Source organism: Lissotriton vulgaris, chromosome 3_1 (genome assembly GCF_964263255.1).
Source record: "Lissotriton vulgaris chromosome 3_1, aLisVul1.2, whole genome shotgun sequence".
NCBI classification, from domain to species: Eukaryota; Metazoa; Chordata; class Amphibia; order Caudata; family Salamandridae; genus Lissotriton; species Lissotriton vulgaris.
Genome location: NC_141689.1, coordinates 1,841,989,364 through 1,842,015,102, shown reverse-complemented (window position 1 = coordinate 1,842,015,102; position 25,739 = coordinate 1,841,989,364). Strand labels below are relative to the sequence as shown.

At 43.8% G+C, this 25,739-nt stretch overlaps 1 protein-coding gene across 1 annotated transcript in view; it reads left to right on the top strand.

Moving 5' to 3' along the window:
• GATB (glutamyl-tRNA amidotransferase subunit B) overlaps positions 1–25,739 on the top strand; it is a 596,207-nt gene that overhangs the window by 381,628 nt on the left and 188,840 nt on the right. Inside the window, exon 8 of the mRNA XM_086962296.1 lies at positions 18,171–18,215. Within this exon, the coding sequence (XP_086818422.1) occupies positions 18,171–18,215 (45 nt within the window). The remainder of the gene's footprint in view (positions 1–18,170; positions 18,216–25,739) is intronic.

Sequence of the window (25,739 nt, the reverse complement as noted above, 5' to 3'; positions counted from 1 at the left end):
TTGGGCAGATGCAATATGGGTGCCTCCATGCAAAATGGTGGATGAAGTGAAGCAGCATGACAGTAGCAAGTATTGGGTGTTCTACAGTCCCTATCCCAAAGGAATACAAGAGAGCCAATGTTGAAAAGAGATGCCTTTTCACTTTTTTAGGTCATGATTACATGCGATCCCTACTTGACAGATCTATCTCTTTGCTTCACAGAATGTCAGCACTTCATGTGGAATTCCATTGAGCAGCTTGCTGCTCAATAAACACTATATTTCCCCAAGGGTTTGCCCTCAATTTAAGACCATTCTAGCCAGCTGGTCATTTGTCGTATATGATGTGGAAAGTCTGGTATGTTGCAGTTAACTGAATAAAATCAAGTGTCGGTATTGGTGTTCTTAGCTGCATTCTATAATTGCAAGGACAAGCAGGGTTCAACAAATAAACACGTACAACTCAATTGCTTCTTATTTGAGCAAGAAAAATGGAAGAGATGAAAGAACCAAAAAAGGAATGAATATTGATTTTAGAAGGGTTCTATTAAGAAAAAGTGTGTGTCCATGCGCTAAAGATGGAGGAGGAAGGAAGTGGAAAGCGATTGAACAAGAACATTGGGAAAAGGAATGAGAGCAGTGCAAATCCAAATTCAAATGAGAGTAATTAAAACAAACATATGCAGTTTAGTTCGACTATTAGTGTTATTATCAGTTTATAATATAGCTTCGAAAAAAAGAGACATTGCAGTTAGTAACATCGTGCTTGGAGGCCCTGAGCTCCCTGACCTCCCCCTCTTCTGTGAGGCACCCCTTTTTTCACAGCGTCTTTCGGTCATCATTTTGAAGGACATCCATGAAAACTTTGTGGCTAGACCTCCGCATTCAAAACAGTGCAAACCACCTTCCAAAGCATGTGTGTGTTGGGGGAGGCAGCCTTAGAACACGTGGTTCGTAACTCTGCATTTGTTCAATTCATGAAGCTTCTGTTCACTGGTCTGTGAGCGATGCACCCACTTGAGAGCATTTTGCATGTTGGTGAGAAATTGTAATGTGTTTAAGAGACTGTAGCTCAGAGCTATGATCAGGCACATGCACAGGGCAGGCCTGTGGTGGTTCACGCTCCGGCTTCATAGTGCAGACATGCTCTGCTTACCAGTGGCGGCTGGTCCGTGGGGGCGTTTGGGCGCCGCCCCCCCCTGTTTTCTCGCCGTGCAAGAAGGCAAACAAAGGTAGTTATTATCACCAATGATAATAACTACCATTTGTTTCTGCCTTGCGTTCTCGCACGACGAGAAATCAATAGTTCCTGTGTGGGCGGGGTTACTCGAGGGCAGGGGGGAGCGGCTTGCCCACTGTTGGTAATACTGTCTGTTTGGGCATCCTGAGAGGCTACCCAAACAGACAGTATTAACACAGTAGGCAAGCCGCTCCCCCCTGCCCTCGAGTAACCCCTCCCACTCTCCCCGTCTCTCTGTATGCTGCTGTGCTGCAGCATACAGAGAGAAATGACGTCAGTAGGGCAGCCGGCCGAACCAATCCCAGCGCTGGCTGCTGTGGAGGGGAGGGAGGCTGCCTGCCGCCTTCCTGATGACGAGGTCAGCCCAGAGGAATTCGAATGCAGCGGGAGTCGCAAGTCTCGAGTCTCAGTCTGGACTTGAGAGAAAAGCGGGAAGTTAAGGTAAGTTATTTATCCCACCTCCCCCCCCCCCATCCACTCCACCGCAACAACCCCATTTCCACCCCCCCCATCCCCCCTGTAATGCAGGCCGTGACTGCACAGCGGAAAAGCGAGACCGACTTTCTTCTGGCAATATTGACAATCTAAAAGTGAAAAGCAAGCATATAAAAATGAAGGCTGCATTTAAGACAGACACACTTCTAAACCCATTTTAATATTAAACACGAAAAAACTCTTTCAAGAGAGGTCATGCCGAAGCAAGAAGTAAATTATGAATGTCAAAACTGAACGAACTGTGAACGTCAAAATAAACACATGGAATTGGTTGGAAGTCTTACTAACTGCATCTTAGTTTTCTGAGTTCATAATCCCCTGGAACGCAATCGGGTGCACGTGCAGCTAGAAAATGGGGAGTAATGGCATAAAATATGGTGAGGAAGCAACAGAGGGTAGTAAGGAAGAAGACTTTTTCAGTTGCCTGTTGTGAGCAAGGAGAATAATGTGCCTAGCTGTTACGAGCAACAAAAAAAGTTTGGCGTCTGCGCTTGTGGTATCAATAAAAATCTCCATTTTACGAGACTAGTAGTGTAAAAATGCAATCCTCTGCTGGGCTAATTGGCGCATTACGGGAGGGAGGCGGTGCTGGCCCCTGCCGGGAGTTAGCAGCAGCGAGGCCGGCGGGGGAGTGGGAAAGGAGCCGAGAGTGAGAATCATCGCTCAGCAGGCGGCGACTGCATTGATAGGGTGACTAGATTTTGAGAAGGGAAAACCGGGACAGGCCAGACATAAAAATAGAACTAAACCCTTTAGCCTTACTTTTATGTCTGGCCTGTCCAGATTTGTTGTAGCCTTGGCTTTCAATCGGCAAAACTTTGCTTAACTAGCTCTCGAAACTCAAATGTGAGAACTACAGGTTCCAGCATGCACCTTGCTACTGCCTTAATATAGCCAAGATTGTCTGAATAAACTGGTGGGGGTGGCTTTATATTCTGAAAGAAGGGGATTGGGTGCGTATTAAGAAGTGCAGAAAAGTAGGCAAGGGTGACATTGTGTTTTCTGAACCCATAACAGTCACTAGGGTTCTGGCAGACTCTGACAAGTTGAGTGATGGGAGTCTAGCACCTGAGCCATTTAGCCAGGTGCAACGATGCCTAAAGGTAGAATTTCAATTGGCACCAAGAGACGGAAGGAGCTTGTGGTGGTTGGATGGAGCTGCAGCGCAGGAAGGAAGGTATGAGTTGCAGAGTGTGCAAAGCAACGGAAGCACGGTACAGGCAAGTGCTCAGGCCCAGATGGTTAATGAAAAGTGAAAAATAACTGAGGATAATGGGAAAGAAGAACCTCTTGTTGGCTCACTTGGTTCATAAGGAAGTTGGCTGTAGTATGGAAGGGCACACAGGGTGCATCTTTACTGAAGTATCTGCTGTTGGTGGGCAGGGGGAAAGCATGGTAGACACTACAATAGCAAAGGTCTGATTATGGACGATTAGAACCTTCCACTCTTACTCCCAAGAACTTTAAAGATTTTGCGTGCAATTTGCTATTGTGGCTTTGTTTCATACATTCCTTTTTAGGTCTGTGTTTAATTGTGTGCATGTCTCTATACATTGTGTTTAATCTATGTGTGGTTTTACTTTCTTTTGTTTGTGTTCGGATAAGGGGAGGGAAGTGTATAGTATCAGTCTGCATTTTTTGAACCCTTTTTACACTGTAATTACGTTCTAGTTCACTATTCCATTAATTGTATGTTTACATATTATATTGATAAGGTGCTGGGAAGCTGTGTACAAGGTGTCTGCTATCACGCAAGGCTGCTCATTAAAGAACTCCGACTCTGTTTCGTACTTTACACCCTGAACTGGGTGCGCGCTAACGTTGAAGATGGTGATAGTGTGTGCGTGAAAAAGCCCCTCTGATGAAATACTGCATTGTGAACATGTATAGTGCACACTTTGTCAGTGGTAGTGGATTGTGGTGGTAGCATAGTGCAGTACTGGCAGATACTAGTGTTGGAGCATGGTTACTATAATACTGCCAGGCCAGGGCATGTGGTGGTGAGGAAATGGTGGTAGAGTAGAAGCAGGTATGGTGGTAACATTAGGGCAGGTGGTGGCTGTACTGGTGCTACAGGACTGGTAATTTAAGTGCTACAGGCAACATTATATATAATCAGTGTCAAGGATAAACCAGACACTAACTCACTGATCACTTCCTCCACATTTTAATCTTAGAGGATCTACTACTGACATATTCTTAGCTTGAATTTTCTATAGCTGTAGTATGTGATGTCGAAGTCCGCATTCGCTGACCCAAGAACTGCTCGCCATCTTTGTAACCAATATGTGCTTTTACAGGAGGAAATTCTGTGGCATGGTGGACTAAATTCTGTGGCATGAAAAGGGCTCATTATGCAGTTTTGCAAGTTAAGGCAGTTTATGCAGCATTTTGAATGTCATTTTTACATGTTTGGATGTTGATGCAGACCAGTCCAAACACGCTGAACTTTTACGCCCCACCACTTTCAAATGTCACCAGCCGCCACTGCTGCTTACTATCACCTCTCTGTGCCTTCTCACCCCTGAAACATCAACACTCACCATCAGTAGCAGCCCTCAATGGCCTCTAGCGTGAAGGTGATTCTCGTACCACAGGCGTAGGGAAGCAGCACCTTAGGGATGTACAGCTTGGGGGGCTAGTCAGTGCCAGGAAGAGCAGCGGGAGCATTTACAGAGTAAGCCAGTGATATGGAGTGCTGCATGGCGGGACCATGATGCTCTCAACATGGGGGTCTTGCAGTTCTTTCAGCATGGACCTGTCCTAGGCTGCTGAACCTATAACCCTCACTGACCCTCAGATCTGTTGGGAGTTGTACTTGTGGGACGTGGCAATAAATTAAACTGCGCAGTGGGCACACGCTGCCTGCAGCCTACTGCGCACAACCCCAACAACTAATATACCCAAAATCCAGCCCAAATAAAATCACTGTGTCCCTCCCGACCCGCACACTAGGCCAGCAACACTAAAATTAAAGGCTGTGGCCACCATATCGATTTCGAGAAGAACTTAATTGAGATTCATTCAGCATCTCATGAATCTCGGCATTCTTCTCTTGGCAATGGCATAATTACAGATCAGAGGCGCAACTAGAGCCAAATTTCCAAGGGGGCTAAGAAAAAAATTCGGGGTTGGGGGCTGAATCTTTAAGCTTCACAGCTGTACAAAAGCCAATCACATGGTGGGATCGAATCCCAAAATTGACAAATAAATTAAAAAATAAAATAATTTCTGCATCATTCCTGAAGCATGTTTATGTGTAAGATGCATGCACGCACCTATGTTGTCATGCATGTGCGCGCATTGGAAATGACAACCACAATAAACGGCTGCGTCAATGAAACTGGTTTTTTGTTGTTGATTTTTTACTAATGTTGCACAGCATTGGCAAAAAGCATTTGCAAAGTCAGGGTATTAAAAAGCGGAACCTGTTTCATTTCCGAATGCTTGTCCTCGCTTGGCATCTGACACTTATATCCTGAGGATTGGAAATAGGAGAGGTGCGACAAACAAAAATGCAACTTTCGCTATAGAGATCCACAAATCATGCCTAGAACGCATGCATCCTGATACACACGAAAAACGTTGATATCATTATTATAACTGCACCCACCAATCTTTCTTAGCGATGAGACATGATTTCTTCATGTAGGTCACTTTTATACAGGGCATTGCAGAAGTGTATATCACAACAATGTAGAGGGGGGGGGCTGAATCTTTAAGCAATGAGCAGCAGGGGCTCTGAAGGCGTGAAACAACAACAAGGCCTCATTAACATGAAACTGGTCTTTTAAAGACCTGTGAAGTGCTCGGGTGCGGCTGTGTGTGTGCCCCAGAAGCTGTCTCGCCCCGAGCTGCCACACACGACGGGGGAGGAGGGGGGCTGAATTCTTGTGGGTCAATAAATAATATTGGCGATGATGAAATGGGGCGGGCTGCGGCACATGGCGGCTCCTACATTAGTTACAGTGTCTACTGTTTGTGTGCTTAAAACACAGGCTGCTTAAGCCTTACTAAGCCGTGGACGGGGGCGGCCAGTAACTGTTGGTGGTGGTTCGGCCCGGGACACACACTCTGACTGCAGACAGACAATCAAGTCAGTGTACTGCCTGGCTTTTATTAACTGATTGGGGGCGGCGGGGCCTGCCTGGTGCGCCATGAGCCTCTTTGCCTGCCTCACCTGGGTGCTGTGGGCCTCCGGGCGATGCTGGTTACTCCTGGTAACTACTTCTCTGCTGCTGCCAGTCCCTTAACACCAACGTCGTCGTCGTGGGAGGGGGGTGTCGCACTGGCTGGCACTCAGAGTGAGTAGTGACCAAGGCCTCCGTGGCCCGTGGAACCAGAATGACGGTGGTTTGCTGTGCCGTGCGGGTATGATGGGGCGTGGCAATGCGCAATCAAATCTGCGCACGTTGCCTGCTTCTGCCGCCCAACCCCCCGAATAGTTAAAATGCAGCCCAATTCAGTGTCCCGACCCGCCCACCGGACCAGAAGACTGCTAAGGTCCCTGGCCTCCTCGCCAATATGATCGACATCAGCAGTACAGTGAGACAGAGACTGACTGCAGATTGCGTCTTTACTCTTTGAGAAGATTGAGTTTGATCAAATCTTCATTTTTTTCTCATGTTGGCTCAGGCAGGGCAGAAGGCAGGCCAGGCTCACAGCTGCCACCGGGCCGCCGCAACACGGTTTGCGTTGCCGCTGGAACTGGACACTGTCACCCTGGACACCTAACTCTCGGCATCGCATCCAGGTACCAGCGCAGCATGTCACGTGCAGTCTGCAGAGAGTAGCTGCTTGTGTACCTACCTGACTGGCATGATGCTTTCCGCCTGGCGCCTTTCCGAACGGTTTTTAAATTTCCCAAGCCGGCAGCACTGAACACTGCTCTCAAACCGCCCCGCCCTCCCCGCCTCCCCCCCTCCCCCCCAGCAGTGTCACTCGATCCGGTGAGGTGTCCAGCATGGTTTCAAGTTGTTCACTCAAGCACATTGACTTTTGCCAAGTCATTATGCATAGCTAGGGCTGCCTTCCTGGTGTGAAGTGTTACTTCAAGTTCCATGACAAAAGCACCCAGAGTAACATGGTGCAGAGAGGCGCTACCTAATAAATTGATGTGTTCTTTGTAGACCCGGCCCTGATAATTAAGTGCCGGTGCTAAGCACCGGAAAGCACCGGCACAAATTAAGCACTGCTCCCCACCCACCTCCGCCTTACACAGAACCACCTCTCCTTCAGAAAGCAACTAAAAACTTGGATATTCGATAAGTAAAGCAGCTCCCTCCCTCAAGCGCCTTGAGACCCTCTGGGTGAGTAGTGCGCTATACAAATTTTGGAACTTGAACTAGCTCGACATTTTCTCGTCTCCCTTGCTCCTCTTTTTGTGGCCCCGTTGTCTTTTCATTACGCCTCCATTCTCCTGCACCCTGCTTTCCTCACGCAGTATCTCAGTTGCCTCCTTTCGCAGCTTTCTATCGACATGCTCACATTCTGCCTCAACGCCCGAGTGCTCTTAGCTTTTTTCTTCAGTCCTCCTCCTCCCTTTCTCCCGATGTTTTTTTGTCCTTTTCCTTCCTGCCTCCTGCAGTTTCATCGCCCTGTCTCGCGGTTTTCTTTCAGCCTTATAAGTACATGTTCCTTCTACTTCATGCATATCTAACAGTCTGCCTCTCCCATCTCTCTTTAGGTCCCTCTCCCTCTGCTCTTTCCTACCCTAATATTCGGTTTCTTATTCCAGCAGCTCCTCACTACATTTTCCAGAATTCCCTTCAGCTCTTTCAAGTTTCCCTCGGTTTCCCATCACGCTCATTCTGTTTCTTGCTCTCTTTCGCTCTCTCTTTCAGATGTTCTTTCTCTAGCCACCATCTCTTCCTTTTCTGTTATTTGTCTATGTCTGCTGTCTCTCCTTTTTTCTCTGATCCTTTCTCCCCACTTCTCCCCACTTCTGCAGGGGTTCTTCGACATGTTGTTGTCGCTCTCTCTTTCCTGGCCTCTCTTCCATTGTTTCTTGATTATTATTCTCTTTGCTGGGCCATGGCTCTCGTTTTCTATAGCTGCTTAACACTTATTCTTTTGTCCTTCTTGCTTCCTTCTTTCTCTACTGTCTCTTTCATCACCAAGCCTCATTTCTTAAGCTCTTGCCACTTACATTTTCATCTCTTTCTCTCAGGGCCCCTGTACTTTCCTTACCTCAAACTGACCGCCTCTCTGCCAGCAAATTCAAATGATTATTATTGACATTACCAGTTATAACAATGACTTCACAGCGATATTGATACACAGTTTCGGTTTTGATAGAAAAGTATACACATTAGAGTACCTCTAAACGAGAAGCCATGCTTGACATTTCATGTCACATTTAGCATCATGGCAAATTTCGACTCATCAAGCATTGGCATGGGGCCAATAGGTCTCACCTTTGGGACCTTATACGTTTTTAGCCATGCAACAGTTGATGTTATTGCATCAAGGATATTGTGCTGCATAACTAAATACTTATAAGGTCCCAAAACCGAGACCTATTGGCTATGCCAATGCTTGTTGAGTTATGGTATCAATGTTATTGCTCATCTAGCGGAAAGTCCCCGCTCGTTGCTGGGACCCGAGGGTGAAAGACCTGGGGTGTAAGAAGAGAATTAATCAAAAGCTGCAAATCAACAGTTTTAACTTTCTATACATCCGATTTCAAATAGCATTTCCTTTGAGCCAATGATGAGATCCGGTGTGAGTTTCAAAGTTTTATTAAATCTTTTCTTAAGTATATCTTTAGTCTCAAAATAATCAATTAATTGGTAATAAAGTACAGGACGAATGCATGCAGCGTGTTCTATACAAGTAAATCTCTATTCCAAGTCTAGGAAATGAGAGAAAGGTATCTTTAGAACCAATAAAGAGTTCTAATCAAGAGGTGAAAGCATAAAGTTTAAAGCAATCCTTAATCAGTAAGCACTTCACATGAGCAGAAGCTCGCGAAGTGCCATAAAGTCGCGTAGCAGCATAGGTTCCATCAAGGGAAATAAATAGGTCTTTCTGAGTAAATCAGTGAAAATCTCAGCAAAGGGATCAGCAGAGAGTCGAGGAAGGGTCTGAAGAATCTCCACACACAACGTTTGGAAAACGCTCCAATATAACATTTTGACATCTATCACTAAGGTAAAATGTTGCATTCTTCAGTCTTCGCAGCAAATCAATGTGTGGTGTCATCATGGGAACAGGAAAGCTTCTGTTGTCTAAGCAGTTGAGAACAAAAAGGCTTACAGATATTAAGTGCTAAAACGAAACATTTCATGAACATTGTGCAAGTCAAAGTTTGGTTGTCACTGTTTATTTCTACTACAAGACAAAACAGTTCATGGTTAGATCGCTACACCACACAGATGAAATCCAGAAATTCTCACACATTCCAACTTGCAAATTTTATTTATGAAGAAACATTTTACAGAAATTAAACTACACATTTTAATACATTATTGTATTATATAAAAATGAGTCGAAATCTAACGTTTTCTATTAGTTCATGTTCACTTCAGCATCTTTGTATTATTGAAAGTCTTGCGTCTTTTGTTACTGACATTCCTGACCTTAGGTTAGAGAAAAAGAAAATGGAAATGAAATAAAGTTGTCTGTTAGAGACAGATGTTCTTCTGCAGGTCATACTGGGGTGGATTGGTGTGTTTGTGTGTGTTTCCTTCCTTCCATGGTTTCTTTCTTGCTCTTTCTGCTAAGGGAATACCTCATTGGATCTGCAAAGCCCGATTTGTCGTTTTTCTGAAAGCATGCTCTGCTACTGGCTACACCAGCAGTAAAAGTGGTGGTCTCTTTAGTTTGTAAATCAATCGCACATGCTACTGGCAATGCTGTACCTATTAGTAAAGCTTGTGAAGAGCTTGCCTTTGTATAAACTCAATTGCTTGCTTTCCCAGTGCTCGTTTCATAGACTTTCTACAATCATTTCTCCATGTTCGAAGTGTTCTCAATGCTGTGATGTCCAGTGTCATTATGTTTTTAAATCCTGTGCTATCTTTGTACTGTTATTTGTCACAAATGAAGATGTAATACTGCTAGAAGCATCTGTTAGCACCGCCATGATTGGGGCGTCCTTTAGATGAGTTAAGCGTCTTTTGTAATGTTGTATGCTGTAGATTAGTATCATGTATTTAGTGTCACGTTTGAAGTGAGTAGAAGAACCACCACTGTCTTCTGGTTAGGTTGAATGATCTTTCCTACAGACAGTCCTTTAGTCCTTGCCTGTGAAGGGCCCAGCTGCTGGGGGAGAGAGGATGTCCATAGAGTGGCCTGCTGTCAGTAATGCGTCCATCTCACACTTCATCAGACCCTGCAGCCAGGGGGTAGGGTGACGGACCCGGTAAACAAGAAAACAGTAAGGGGTACAGGGAGAAAACTACAAAAGGAATGAAGACGTGCAAGACGTGTCACTGTTCATAAACAGCAATGAATACGGACATATCTGCACACAATCAGTCATTGTGGTTCCTCCATAGTTGCTCCCACATATAACTCTAATATTACTTTATCCAATTCTAATATTGCTTTTGTTCTGACTAGCATAGCTTCGGCCTACACTTGAATTCAGATGATTTCTTTTGATGGCACCGTGTAGGGGACCATAGACAAAAGTCTAAAGTTCAGAAGAACGCCGTGAAGCCGCAGCGCTCCAATTGTGAGCCTGGGAACTGGAAATTGAAAGCAGTGGGCGTCCTCTGCTGCTCGCAGTGCTGAATGCTATCCTTGTATGCCCTCACTGCTCACTCCACACACGAGGCACTCTTCTATGACTGGTCATGTGTACAACTCAGTTCAGCTCGCAAACACTACTGCTTTTAACATGAAACCGAGCACCCTTGTTTTACGCACAGTTCGATCCTCCCCTTGTAGTTCTTCGGTGCACAAGTCGCTAAGATGATCTTGCGGTGCATAACTTCACTGCAGAAACGTACATTATTTCCCAGTGGCTATAAACGAGTTTCTTTCTCTGACACTTTCCAATGACCTTCTCAGTGACCCCACCAAATAATTGCCTGATCTCTGACCGCAGCAAACTCGGCTCACTTAATCTGATAAAGGCGGCTACTTTATCGGAGGTGGCATGATACAAAAACTTAATTTGATCCAAGGAGCGTTTTGCAATTAAAGGAACACTCGGTAGGACAGCTCATGGGTAAGTTATCAACCCCCATACGTGTTTGGACTTCCCTTTTAAGGTGATCACCGGCCATGGCTCATATTAATGTTTTGTGAAAATATATATGAAAAACCCGTGCACTACTGTTAAATGCAGTTCTTCAAAAGGTTATGATGGTAATAGGTGCTCTAAGGTGTCGCCCAACACCCAGGGCGATAATTAGATAATCATGAAGAATGTGTCATCAAAAGAACTTTGGTGACATCCCTTAGGGACTCAAATTGGTGCAATCCTCCAAAATGATGCGCTAGAAGATGAGTATTGTCAACTATATGTTTATTATTTGTACATCCATTGATGAAATCCAATTTCAAAAGATATATTCAACTCCGTAATGCATATTAATATTCATGCTCCATATTAATATTCCTGCTCCAATGCATTTCGGGCTACCAGCCCTTCATCGGGGAGCCTCTACAAATAAAGACGAACATAACTGTAACTATAATGACGATCATTTGTCAAAGTTTTTTTAAAATAGAAATAGACCCTTAGCCCAGGGTGTTCACCGGTAGCCGTGTAAAAGTGCGAGAGATTTTGCCAAGACCGTAGTTTGGATCAAACACAAAGTGGCGTGTAGTTAACAACAGTCGAGTGGACAAGGTGGATGGCAGAGCGCCAAAGAAGATAGTTTAGATAAGGCTCTGAAGAAATAGTAACGGTGATGTGAAAGGGTGATGCTGCGTAAACGAAGGTGAAAAGCGTGCTAAGAAAGCAATGCTCAGGGGCCTAGAGTGGCAATAACTTACTTGAGACGAAGTTCACAGCGTTTCAAGAACGCCAACCGCAAACCGGCATGGTTAACCCGGAAATGCGGAAGTATGCTTGATAAACAAGTGCATGCAGTTTGAGTGAGTCACGTGATCGCTAGGGGTAAAGAGCGAAAGAGGACTAAAGGAAAATGTGTAGTACTAGCGTACCTAACGACTAGAAAACAGAACGAATAGAAAACGATTTAAGCAAATAATAGTTCATAAAACAGTTGAATATAAACAAAGTACTGGCATAGTATACAAATTAAGGTTTAAGTTGACAAATGTCTATGCATTGATAGAAATCCACGGTGCGGAGATCAGATCAGAACTAAGGGCACCATTGGTGCTGTTATTCAGGATTGTGATAAAGTTACAGATAGCATGAAAACTCAATCCGTTCATTTAAGCCGAAGGGCTTGATCGAATTTAATTTATAAATCCAGAAATTTTCTCTTTGTAGTAACGCCCTATTATTGTCTCTTCCTTCTGATTTTTGGACAATTTCCAATGCCATGAATTTGAGCTGGGCTATGGTGTGGTTCATATCCAAAAAATGTGTCGCTATAGATGATTTGAGATTCTTTGTTCGGATGTTTGATTTGTGTTCATTGACACGGGTTTTCAACTTGCGCTCCGTTTTGCCCACATATACCTTCCCACATGGGCATTTAAGTAGATAAATAAGGTTATTGGAATCGCATGTGGCTGTGACTTTCAGGTTGATGTTGTAACCTTTCATGGGGTGTGATAGTTTGTTGCCTGTAATTACGTTATGACAATTGTTGCAGTTATTGCATGGTCTAGTGCCTTTGTAGATCACTGATTGTTCTGTAGGTTGTTTAAGAATTTCACCAAGATTTTTGCCCCTAGTGTGGGCAAATATAGGTTTGGCTTCAAACATATCTTTGAAATCTGTCTCTAACTGTAACATTGGCCAATGTCTTAGTACAATCTTTTTATATGCTGAACTAGCATTAGAATATTTAGATACAACGACCATTCGGTCATTTTCTTTTTTCTTTCTCGGTGATTGTAATAGTTCTTGTCTGTTTAGTTTTTCCACATCATTTTTTGTTTTTATGAGTAGATCTTCTGGATATTCTCTCGCTTTAAAGCGATCAATCATTTCATCCATTCTGTTTTCCAAAACTGTAGGATCTGAGGTGATTCGTTTTACTCTTAGTAATTGAGACTTAGGTAGATGATTTTTTAGCGATGGCTGGTGAAAGCTCGAATAGTGTAACATGTTGTTACAGTCAGTTGATTTTCTGAAAATGTCTGTCATGATTTGATCATTTTTTATAGTGATGCGAACATCCAAAAAGGTTATTGTTGTTGGGTCTATGGTCCAAGTGAACTGAATGCGCTGATTAACTGAGTTCAAAGTGGTTAATGCAAGTTCCAAGTTAGCCCGTGTATCTTTCCAAAGGATGAATAAATCGTCTATGTAACGTACATACATTTTTAGGTGATTTTTCCACAATGGGTTCAGCCAGATGTTGTTGTTCTCAAACTCTCCCATGAAGATGTTCGCGTATACTGGGGCAGCGCTATTTCCCATGCTGGTACCTACTAGCTGCAAGAACCAATTGTCTTTATAGGTGAAGTAGCTGTGGTAAAGGGTGAACATTGTTAATTCCATCAGGAATAGTTTCAAAGGTTCATCTACATCCAGTTTCATAATAGCTTGTTCCATGGCATCTATACCTTCTTGATGTGGGATAGAGGTGTATAATGAGCTAACATCAGCTGTACATAGCCATAGTTTCTCATTGGGGTCTATTTGAATATCTTGAAGTCTTCTCAAGAAGTCAGTGGTGTCGCGGATGTAGCTAGCCATTGATTGAACGACAGGTTGGAGGTGACGGTCTAGATACTGGCCTATAGGTTGGTGTATACTGCCGCATGTTGATACAATGGGTCTGATGGGGGGATCCATTAAATCTTTGTGTATTTTGGGTACAGCATATATTCGAGGACTTTTGGGATACGATTTCAATAAAAAGTTCTTGGTTTTCTGATTGATCACACCTAATGATAGTGCCTTATTGATGATTCCTTGTAATGTCCTCATGAATTCTGTGGTGGGGTTGCTGGCCAGTTGTGAATACGTGGTCTCATCAGATAGATGGTCACTGATTTTTTGGTGATACATTGTCGAATTCATAACGACTAATGCGCCGCCCTTATCTGCTTTGGTGCAGGTTATGTCGTCATTATTCGCAATCTTCTTGAGCATATCACGATCTTTTTGTGTGATATTTTTAAAAGTGTTTTTCTTGAAGTTAATGGTTAACAGGTCTTTTTTGATCAATTGTTCAAATAGGTCGATGGTTTTATGACTCTGAGGAGCTTGGAAAGAGCTGAAAGTTTTCAGGCCCATGAGAGGGTCAGGCTCATTATCTCCCAATGGTGGTGCTATGTTGGTAAAGAAATGGCGTAGTCTTAACTCTCTGATCAGTTTAAATGTACTGATTTCAAGTTCTAAAAGGTCAGTCCTGGTCGTTGGTACAAAAGAAGTGCCCTTCTGAAGTAGTTTAATCTCACGTTCTGAAAAGGTGTAGTCCGATATGTTAATCACTAACTGACATTCGGTTTCTTCTTGAGGTCTTTTTTCGGTTGAGTAGTACTTCTTGTTTGTGGTGGTCCTGATTTTTGTTTTGCTCCTCCTGGATCGTCTGATTCTACGACCTGTTCTAAAAAATCAGTATTGAGTGAGGAGTTTGATGTGCTTGGTGTTTGTTCGCTTGTGGTGACTTGTTTAGATGGCAAACCTGGTTTTCTTTGACGATTAGAAGTGTCGCTATCCGAGGATGATGTTTCGGTGTTCTGAGTATAAGGGCAATTTCTTCTCTTTTGGGCGTACACCTCTGCCCAGGTGTATACCTCCCCTAATTTGTAATCCGTGGTATCACGGCGAAATTTCCTCAATTTACGATCATTTATCTCAAAGAATCGTCAAAGAAAACCAGGTTTGCCATCTAAACAAGTCACCACAAGCGAACAAACACCAAGCACATCAAACTCCTCACTCAATACTGATTTTTTAGAACAGGTCGTAGAATCAGACGATCCAGGAGGAGCAAAACAAAAATCAGGACCACCACAAACAAGAAGTACTACTCAACCGAAAAAAGACCTCAAGAAGAAACCGAATGTCAGTTAGTGATTAACATATCGGACTACACCTTTTCAGAACGTGAGATTAAACTACTTCAGAAGGGCACTTCTTTTGTACCAACGACCAGGACTGACCTTTTAGAACTTGAAATCAGTACATTTAAACTGATCAGAAAGTTAAGACTACGCCATTTCTTTACCAACATAGCACCACCATTGGGAGATAATGAGCCTGACCCTCTCATGGGCCTGAAAACTTTCAGCTCTTTCCAAGCTCCTCAGAGTCATAAAACCATCGACCTATTTGAACAATTGATCAAAAAAGACCTGTTAACCATTAACTTCAAGAAAAACACTTTTAAAAATATCACACAAAAAGATCGTGATATGCTCAAGAAGATTGCGAATAATGACGACATAACCTGCACCAAAGCAGATAAGGGCGGCGCATTAGTCGTTATGAATTCGACAATGTATCACCAAAAAATCAGTGACCATCTATCTGATGAGACCACGTATTCACAACTGGCCAGCAACCCCACCACAGAATTCATGAGGACATTACAAGGAATCATCAATAAGGCACTATCATTAGGTGTGATCAATCAGAAAACCAAGAACTTTTTATTGAAATCGTATCCCAAAAGTCCTCGAATATATGCTGTACCCAAAATACACAAAGATTTAATGGATCCCCCCATCAGACCCATTGTATCAACATGCGGCAGTATACACCAACCTATAGGCCATTATCTAGACCGTCACCTCCAACCTGTCGTTCAATCAATGGCTAGCTACATCCGCGACACCACTGACTTCTTGAGAAGACTTCAAGATATTCAAATAGACCCCAATGAGAAAATATGGCTATGTACAGCTGATGTTAGCTCATTATACACCTCTATCCCACATCAAGAAGGTATAGATGCCATGGAACAAGCTATTATGAAACTGGATGTAGATGAACCTTTGAAACTATTCCTGATGGAATTAACAATGTTCACCCTTTACCACAGCTACTTCACCTATAAAGACAATTGGTTCTTGCAGCTAGTAGGTACCAGCATGGGAAATAGCGCTGCCCCAGTATACGCGAACATCTTCATGGGAGAGTTTGAGAACAACAACATCTGGCTGAACCCATTGTGGAAAAATCACCTAAAAATGTATGTACATTACATAGACGATTTATTCATCCTTTGGAAAGATACACAGGCTAACTTGGAACTCACATTAACCACTTTGAACTCAGTTAATCAGCGCATTCAGTTCACTTGGACCATAGACCCAACAACAATAACCTTTTTGGATGTTCGCATCACTATAAAAAATGATCAAATCATGACAGACATTTTCAGAAAATCAACTGACCGTAACAACATTTTACACTATTCGAGCTTTCACCAGCCATCGCTAAAAAATCATCTACCTAAGTCTCAATTACTAAGAGTAAAACGAATCACCTCAGATCCTACAGTTTTGGAAAACAGAATGGATGAAATGATTGATCGCTTTAAAGCGAGAGAATATCCAGAAGATCTACTCATAAAAACAAAAAATGATGTGGAAAAACTAAACAGACAAGAACTATTACAATCACCGAGAAAGAAAAAAGAAAATGACCGAATGGTCGTTGTATCTAAATATTCTAATGCTAGTTCAGCATATAAAAAGATTGTACTAAGGCATTGGCCAATGTTACAGTTAGAGACAGATTTCAAAGATATGTTTGAAGCCAAACCTATATTTGCCCACACTAGGGGCAAAAATCTTGGTGAAATTCTTAAACAACCTACAGAACAATCAGTGATCTACAAAGGCACTAGACCATGCAATAACTGCAACAATTGTCATAACGTAATTACAGGCAACAAACTATCACACCCCATGAAAGGTTACAACATCAGCCTGAAAGTCACAGCCACATGCGATTCCAATAACCTTATTTATCTACTTAAATGCCCATGTGGGAAGGTATATGTGGGCAAAACGGAGCGCAAGTTGAAAACCCGTGTCAATGAACACAAATCAAACATCCGAACAAAGAATCTCAAATCATCTATAGCGACACATTTTTTGGATATGAACCACACCATAGCCCAGCTCAAATTCATGGCATTGGAAATTGTCCAAAAATCAGAAGGAAGAGACAATAATAGGGCGTTACTACAAAGAGAAAATTTCTGGATTTATAAATTAAATTCGATCAAGCCCTTCGGCTTAAATGAACGGATTGAGTTTTCATGCTATCTGTAACTTTATCACAATCCTGAATGACAGCACCAATGGTGCCCTTAGTTCTGATCTGATCTCCGCACCGTGGATTTCTATCAATGCATAGACATTTGTCAACTTAAACCTTAATTTGTATACTATGCCAGTACTTTGTTTATATTCAACTGTTTTATGAACTATTATTTGCTTAAATCGTCTTCTATTCGTTCTGTTTTCTAGTCGTTAGGTACGCTAGTACTACACATTTTCCTTTCGTCCTCCTTCGCTCTTTACCCCTAGCGATCACGTGACTCACTCAAACTGCACGCACTTGTTTATCAAGCATACTTCCGCATTTCCGGGTTAACCATGCCGGTTTGCGGTCGGCGTTCTTGAAACGCTGTGAACTTCGTCTCAAGTAAGTTATTGCCACTCTAGACCCCTGAGCATTGCTTTCTTAGCACGCTTTTCACCTTCGTTTACGCAGCATCACCCTTTCACATCACCGTTACTATTTCTTCAGAGCCTTATCTAAACTATCTTCTTTGGCCTTCTGCCATCCACCTTGTCCACTCGACTGTTGTTAACTACACGCCACTTTGTGTTTGATCCAAACTACGGTCTTGGCAAAATCTCTCGCACTTTTACACGGCTACCGGTGAACACCCTGGGCTAAGGGTCTATTTCTATTTTAAAAAAACTTTGACAAATGATCGTCATTATAGTTACAATTATGTTCGTCTTTATTTGTAGAGGCTCCCCGATGAAGGGCTGGTAGCCCGAAATGCATTGGAGCAGGAATATTAATATGGAGCATGAATATTAATATGCATTACGGAGTTGAATATATCTTTTGAAATTGGATTTCATCAATGGATGTACAAATAATAAACATATAGTTGAAAATACTCATCTTCTAGCGCATCATTTTGGAGGATTGCACCAATTTGAGTGCCTAAGGGATGTCACCAAAGTTCTTTTGATGACACATTCTTCATATTAATGTTCCCATGGAGCTGCCCTTCCCAATAAAGACTTGTCAGTCTACTGCCCGAGTTACACAAACAATTTTCTGTCACATCCGATGTTATATTTACCATACTAAGCTTTAAAAGTATCTGTATAAGCCTTTGGTAAAACATGTTTTCATTTTAATGTATTTTAGGATGACCATTCCAATGAGAGACAAAGAAGGAAAACAAGATTACAGGTATTTGCAATACTTTTATTACTATTCTTTTATAACCATCCCCAAATGTCTTACTTTCCTCGTGCCTCTGCTAAAAAGTCGACCTACTGCATTCTGTGTATAATTATAAATCCTCATGCTCATGGTCTCCGTTTACTGATCTGTTATTCCTTATCCGTTATTCCTTATCCTGATTCCAGTCCTCATGCTGATCTATTACTCAAGCTTATCTGATGTATTCTGCTCAGTCATCTGTTAGTCCTCATGCTAATTTGATTCCATGCCGTGTTTTTCCTCGTGCTGGTATTATGCTTAGTGCTTACATGATGCAATTTACTATGGTGATTTGTTATTCCTCATGCCACATCATTCCACATGCTGTGTCTTTCCTGAGCCTCAATTCTTCATGCGAATTTGGCATTCCTTGTTCCAAGTTGTTCAAACATAAGTCATATCTGTGAGTCACAACTGTAAATGTGTCTTGCACGGTTCTCAAAATGTTTCCGTTTAGATCTCGTTCAAAGTTGGCTGTTAAGCTCATTTTTATTGACTGTGTTTTGATGTCCATATTATTTTAGTGAATCTATTTTTAAAACTCATGGCCTTCATTTGAAAAGAACATAAGTTATTTCTGAGCCCTGTCATTGTTCCTCTCCTTTCTTTAGTCCTAGACCTGTACCAGCTGCAACCCCTTGACACAAAGAAAACATTGTGTGCCCTTCTAAGCTTGAAGTTGACTTCTCAGGGCTTCTAGTGAAGGGATAAACACGACACTCAGAATAGCTTTTTCTGCCAATACGTCCCATTAAATTAAAGGTTCTGTACATGTGACTGAATTGAATTATTCCATTATGATGTATTACCCTATTGTTGTATGGCGTTTTAGATTCCGAATGAATTGTCCCGATTCATGCCCTTATATAGGCATAGAAAGCAAGCCCTTATTTAGGCATAGCCCATGCTACCCATATACAGGAATGGCTACTTCCATCCGTTCATCAACGTCACAACGATTTCTTGGAAAACCAGACTCTTAAGCAGAAGGGACTCCCCCTAGCCTGGATATTGATTTCACCAAGAAACTCATTATTATGCATGAACAACTATTCCTTAGGGGTTCATCCATGACGTTCATATGCCCGACTTTACGTCAAAGCTGGCATTCCTAAACACCTTCAAGGTATAAATATACCTTCACTTGCTATAGCAAAGCACGGTGTGGTTCGGTGCAGTTCGACTACCTACTTACACGACGCAGATCGCTACAGCAAGTGCCGAAGAAAGCCGACTCTCCAGCTGACGCACTGACAAGAAGCTGTCCTCCTCTGCTGAGAATCCAGCTCCAGTGTTTCTGACTCCCCTTGTGGGGTGTTGGGATATCGAGTTTGAGACCGAGATACCAACCTCCTTCATTCTAAGGTATGGAGCTGATTAGAACCTAGAGAAACCTTTGGCAGTTCTTGGCAAAACTAAATTTATTCTAAAGACCATACTTCTTCCCTCTTACTAGACCTTGGTTAGGTACATTCGGGTAGGCGTATTTTAGAAGCACCAGTTGAGTATTTTAGCCTGTGTTATTTATGTATGTATTTTTATATGTCATAGCACTAGACAATGCTATTACAGTATTATTTTATAATACTATTCTCGCTGTACGCATTATACTTTGCATTCTGCCTAACTATTGTAGCAGTTCACCTCTCTTGCATGAGAAAGAAGACTGTTCAATAAACCTCTTTTATTGAATCGGCCGTCTTTCTATTTTCTCTGCAACTCTGTAGAAACGAATCATGCACGATTGACTGAGTAAAATAGTTATCTATTGTTCCCACGACTCTGAAGATATTTGTTCCAGTCTTAGGGAAACAAAGTTGTCATGTTTATGCGGTTGTCAGAAACTAATCCCTTCTTGTATATTCAATGAAGTTTCTAGTGACCTTTGAGCTAGCTGGCACTCACAATTAAGTTTAGTATATTCGATAGAGACATACTGACCTCAGTCCTGTGTCACATCTATAGGATATATTATTCCAATGCGCAGAGCCTATTGGGAATATACTCCTAGATGCATCAACGTTGTCATTTGCGATTCCTTAATTGCGAAAAATAAGGAATCGCAATTAAGGATTCGCAAATGGCAATGCATCATTAAATTCGCAATTTCATTGGAATTCGGTAAAAATCGCAATTTTTACCGAATTCCAATAAAATTGCGAGTTCCAAATAGCGAATCCGATATTCCCATTCATTCCTATGGGCTGAAATGCCCATAGGAATGAATGGGAATTGCGAATTCGCAATTTCAATTCGGAATGCATCAAAGCCTTTCAAGGGTGGAGAGGGGGGTCCAAAGGACCCCCCCCTGCACTCATGAAATGCACTTTTACATGTGAGTTACATACACACATGTCCTAAGGACATGTGTGCCTGTAACGTACACGTTTAAAAAATGCATTTTCATGCGTTTTTAAACATTTGTGCAAATTACCACGAAGTTCAACTTCGTGGTAATTTGCATTTGCAATTTTGGAAATCGCAAATGTTTTGGGGATGATGCATTGCTGTTAAGGAATCGCAAATGTGCGATTCCTTAACAGCAATCGCATTTTTTGGAACTCGCAAAAAAAGCGATTTCCAAAAAATGCTTGATGCATCCCAGTAACCAATTTAGGAAGTGCAAAAGGCCGATTTATGCGAATCGCACCGTTTGCACTTCCTAAAAAGGTTGATGCATCTGGGCAATAGGAACTACACTACACTACCAAATGCCACTGCATTTCCCAGAAGGAATTACACCGCAACCCCTGTTACAATATACTCCAAGAACTCTTTTATTTTGTTTTCCAAAAGACACTACTGTCGAAATATACACCCCTCCTCGCCAATAATTGTGGTACTTTTAATAAGTACCACACTTAAGTGTTTAACTTAAGTGTTACAATTAGGTACTCAATGTAAAATATAACAATAAAACACAATACACTAACTATTAGTAATTATTCAGGAGTACTCTTCATTTTTTAGGCATTTAGCAAAAAATGATCGGCTTTCTAAACAGGAAAGCCTAATGTTTTCAATCCATCAATCAGGTGTTTGTTGAAGCGAGACTACTCACCCGTAAGGGTCCCATGGCACTGGGGCTGGGGGTGGGGGTGCCGGTTCAGGTCCATCAGGGGGGGGTCCGTCAAAGAGCCAGGTCTTGAGGTCTCTTACGAAGATGGGAAGCGATGTTGTCTGTCTGAGGTGGAGCGGAAGGGCGTTCCAGGCCTTGGCCGCTAGGAAGGAGAAGGAGCGGCCTCCCAATTCTGGTTTTTCTGGTGCGTGGGACCACAGTGTAGGAGAGCTGGGCTGATCCTAGGGTCCTTTGGGGTCCGTGGAATTTGATTCGGCTGTTCAGGTATTCTGGTCCGGTGTCGTGGAGGGCTTTGTGTCCGTGGGTGTGCAACTTGAAGGTGACTAGCCTCGATGGTGAGTCAGTGGAGTGTGCGCAGGTGCTGGGCGATGTGGCAGTGTTTTGGCAGGTTGAGGACCAGTCTTGCGGCCGCCTTCTGGATGTTCTGTAGCTTGCGGATGAGGTTTGTGTTTATACCAGCGTAGTTTGCGTTGCCGTAGTCGAGTCTGCTGTTGACAGGGCGTGAGTGACTGTCTTTCTGTGTTCAGGGGGGAGCCATTTCAAGGTCTTATGTAGGAAAGCAAAGGGTGTGGATGCAGGAGGACGCGACTGAGTTGATCTGGCGGTCCATTTTGAGCTAGGAGTTCGGGATGATTCCCAGGTTGCATGCGTGGTCTGTGGGGGTGGGTGGGTTTCCGAGGGCGGTTGGCTACCAGGTGTCGTTCCAGGCGTCCGGGTTTGGGCCCATGATGAGTACTACCGCCTTGTTGGTGTTAAGTTGTAGGCAGCTGTTTTTCATCCATTTGGCAACGGCTTCCATGCCTTCTTGAAAGTTTTGACTGGCGAAGTTCGGTTTGTTGGATAGGGAGAGGATGAGTTGGGTGTTGTCTGCGTATGACACAATGTTGAGTCCGTAGGTTATGACGATGGGGGCAAGCAGAGCTATGTAGACGTTGAAGAGCGTCGGGCTGAGGGAGGACCCCTGAGGGACTCCGCAGGTGGTTGTTGTAGGGTCTGAGAGGAAATGGGGGGGGGTCTGACCCGCTGCGTTCCACTGCAGAGGAAGCATTTGATCCAGTCGAGGGCCTTGTCCTGGATCCCTGCGTCGTGAAGTCTGCATATAAGGGTGCAGTGGGAGACCGTGTCAAATGCCGCTGAGAGGTCGAGGAAGATGAGGGCTACTCTTTCTCTTTTCTCCAGTAGTGTGCGGATGTCATCTGTTGCGGCAAGGAGGGCGGTTTCTGTACTGTGGTTTTTCCTGAAGCCGGATTGGGAGGAGTTGAGGGTGTTGTGCTCTTCAACAAACGTGGCGAGTTGGCTGTTGATGGCTTTCTCGATGACTCGCTGGGAACAAGAGCAGGGACATGGGTCTGTAGTTTTTGAGGTCAGTGGGGTCTGTTGAGAGTTTCTTCATGAGGAGGTTGACCTCGGCGTGTTTTCAGTCATCGGGAAATGAGGCTGTCGCCAGGGAGCGGTTGATGGTGTGGCGGAGCATGGGTGCAGTGGTGTCAGCGGCTCTGTTGAAGATGTAGTGAAGGCAGGGTCCGTGGGGGCCCCGGAGTGCATTGTCTTCATTGTCTTGAGTGTGTCTTCGGTAGTGAGGGCTGTCCGTCTGTCAATCGTTGGCTTCCGGGTGTCGGGGTGGTTGGTGGGTGTTTCATGTGTTGGTTGTCTTCGTTGAAGTTGTCATAGATGCTCATGATTTTGTGGTGAAAGAAGGTGCTGAGTTTGTCGCAGAGGTCTTGCGAGGGAGGGATGTCTGTCGACTCGCTGGTAGGTTGGGCGAACTCCTTGATGATGTTTAAGAGTTCTTTGCTGTTGTGTGCGTATGTGGAGATTCTGTATTCAATCGCTTTTTTCCTCGTTTTTCTGATGAGTAGGTGGTGGGTGTTGGTAGCGGCTCTGAAGTTGTTTAAGTTTCTGTGGATTTGGTGGTCCTCCAGGCCTTTTTGAGGTGGCGGCAGGTGTGTCTGGACTCACGAAGTTCGGTGGTGAACCATCTGGCTTTCTTGGCATGGGTGTTGTTGTTTTTCTTGAGGGGGGCTATGGTGTTGACGCTGTCGGAAATCCATCTTCGCAGGGTTCGGGCAGCTGTGTTGGGGTCATCGTTTTCCGAGATTGTTGGGGTGGAGTTGCTGAGTGATGAGGTGAGCTGGTCGTCAGTGATTCTGGTCCAGTTTCTTCGTGGGAGCAGGTGCTGGTGTCTGTGGATGATGGGTGTTCTGAAGGTGAAGTGGACGCATCGTTGGTCTGTCCATGGGAGTTCGGTGGTGTGGCTGAAAAGTGATGGAGTTTCCTGTTGTGAAGAGGGGGTCGAGGGTGTGTCCTGCTGAGTGTGTGGGTTCAGTAACGATTTGGCAGAGCCCGATGTTGTGGAGGTTGTCCAGGAGGGATGTGGTGCTGGGGTCCAGTTGGTTTTTGATGTGGAAGTTGAGGTCTCCCAGCAGGGTGTAGTTGGTGGATGCAATGGCATGTGGGGAGATGATGTCCGTGATTGAGTTGGTGAATGGTCCGCGGGGTCCAGGGGGTCGGAAGATGAGGGTTCCTCGGAGGGTGGTGGTGGGGTTGGTCTGTATCTTGAAGTGTAGATGTTCCATCATGTCTGTGGGCTCGTCGGGTAATGTGCTCAGGCGGATGGAGGATTTGTGGCCGATGGTGATTCCTCCTCCCTGGCGGGCATGTTGGTTCTTCCTGGAGATCTTGTACCCTTGACTAATGGCGATAGCGATGTCCGGTCCGGAGGTGGTATTGGTCCAGGTTTCGGGGAAGAACACTACGTCCAGAGTGGTACTGTTGAGGAGGTCCCAGAATTTGGTGGCGTGTTTGTGGAGAGATCGGACGTTGAGGATGATGCATTGCAGGGTCTTCGGTTCAGTGTTGTTCTTGCAGTCGGGTTTTGCTGGGGATGTGTTCCTGGTGGTCCTGTAAGTTTAACGGCAGCAGTGGCAGCTGAAGGGTCTGTGCGTGTCGGCCGGCGAAGCTAGCTCGCAGTTGTTGTTGCGGCCTGGGTTGAGTTCGTGGAGCGCTGTTGGGCCGTTATGTTGGCGGAGCGGAGGTCTAGGGTTCCTGGCGCTGGTCACGGTCGGGCGCAGACAGGCTTGCCTTTGGCGCTGCGCAGCCACCATTAAGTAGGGGTCGGGGAAGGCTGGACAGCTGGGAGGCAGGGAGGGGTGTTGGATTGGTTGCGCTGGTCATGCTGGGGGGGAGGGCCTGCGGAGGCAGCAGCGGTGGGGAAAATAGGCAGTAAAAGTGAAATGGAAATAGAGGAAAAAGGGAGTAAAGTAAGGGCGCATAAAGCAGAAATAGCTCAGAAAAGAGCAGAAATGCAGACAAAAACAGAAAGGTGAAAAAAGAGGGTACATAGAAAACGAGTAAAAAGCGGGCGACAGGAAGTTGACAGAGGTCCACTGGACCACCAGGGATGAGGCGCAGGGAAACCTATATGTGGAGGAGGGCCTCAAACCAACACTCGAGAGTGCAATGGGCAGGCATATCTTAATGGTGGAGATGCAAGGGTGGGAGAGCAATTTCACTGACAATGAGTCAGCGTTGAATCGTTGAGCCCGTTAGACCCCTTATAATTGAGTTATTATATATATTTGTATATATATATATATATATATATATATATCTATAATTGGCACTATGTCATCAGTTTCTTTTCCATGTTCATTTGAACAGCATTGCTTCAGGAGTTTAATGTCCGGCACTTGCCGTCACTGTGTTTGTAAATAATCCCTCTTTTTTTCAAAAGCCCTCGTGTGCATATTGTCTCATCACTCATTACTATTTTCTTGAATAGCATGTAAATTTCTGTGACCGTGTATACTCGGCATTTGTTTCATATGTTCCTTGATACATTGTTTCAACACTTCGTTACTTTGTAGTCCATCTATTATGTTTATTATTCTGAGAAGGCGTGTGTCATTGGTTGCTTTCATTTTGCCCTTTGTTTATGTTTATTATTTAAGCACTTCCCTGTTTCTGGCGCGCTGTGTGAACAAGCTCTCTTGCAGAGTGAAACACATCATCCCTACATTAAACGTCTTCCCTGTTCTCCATTGTTGGATGTACTTTTTTCTTGAGGCTATATTGGATTGCTGGGCGCGAGGTGTTTTGAGGTCCTGACCTCTGGCTCCGATTCCTTCACGGAACCTGGACTGATTTCCTCATATATATATATATATATATTCACTGAAAAAACCATAGGTTATAGACCATATATAGTTAGGAATTCGCATTTACAAAACCTTATTTTACTCACACAAAACCATTGAAATTCCATATATAGTTAGTTGCACTAACTATATATCGCGCACCCGCAATCCACTGCTGATGAGGTCACATATTACATCATTCATGACATGGTCAGTGACATCACTGATGACATCACTGATGACATCTCAAATGACATCACTGATGACAACATCCAG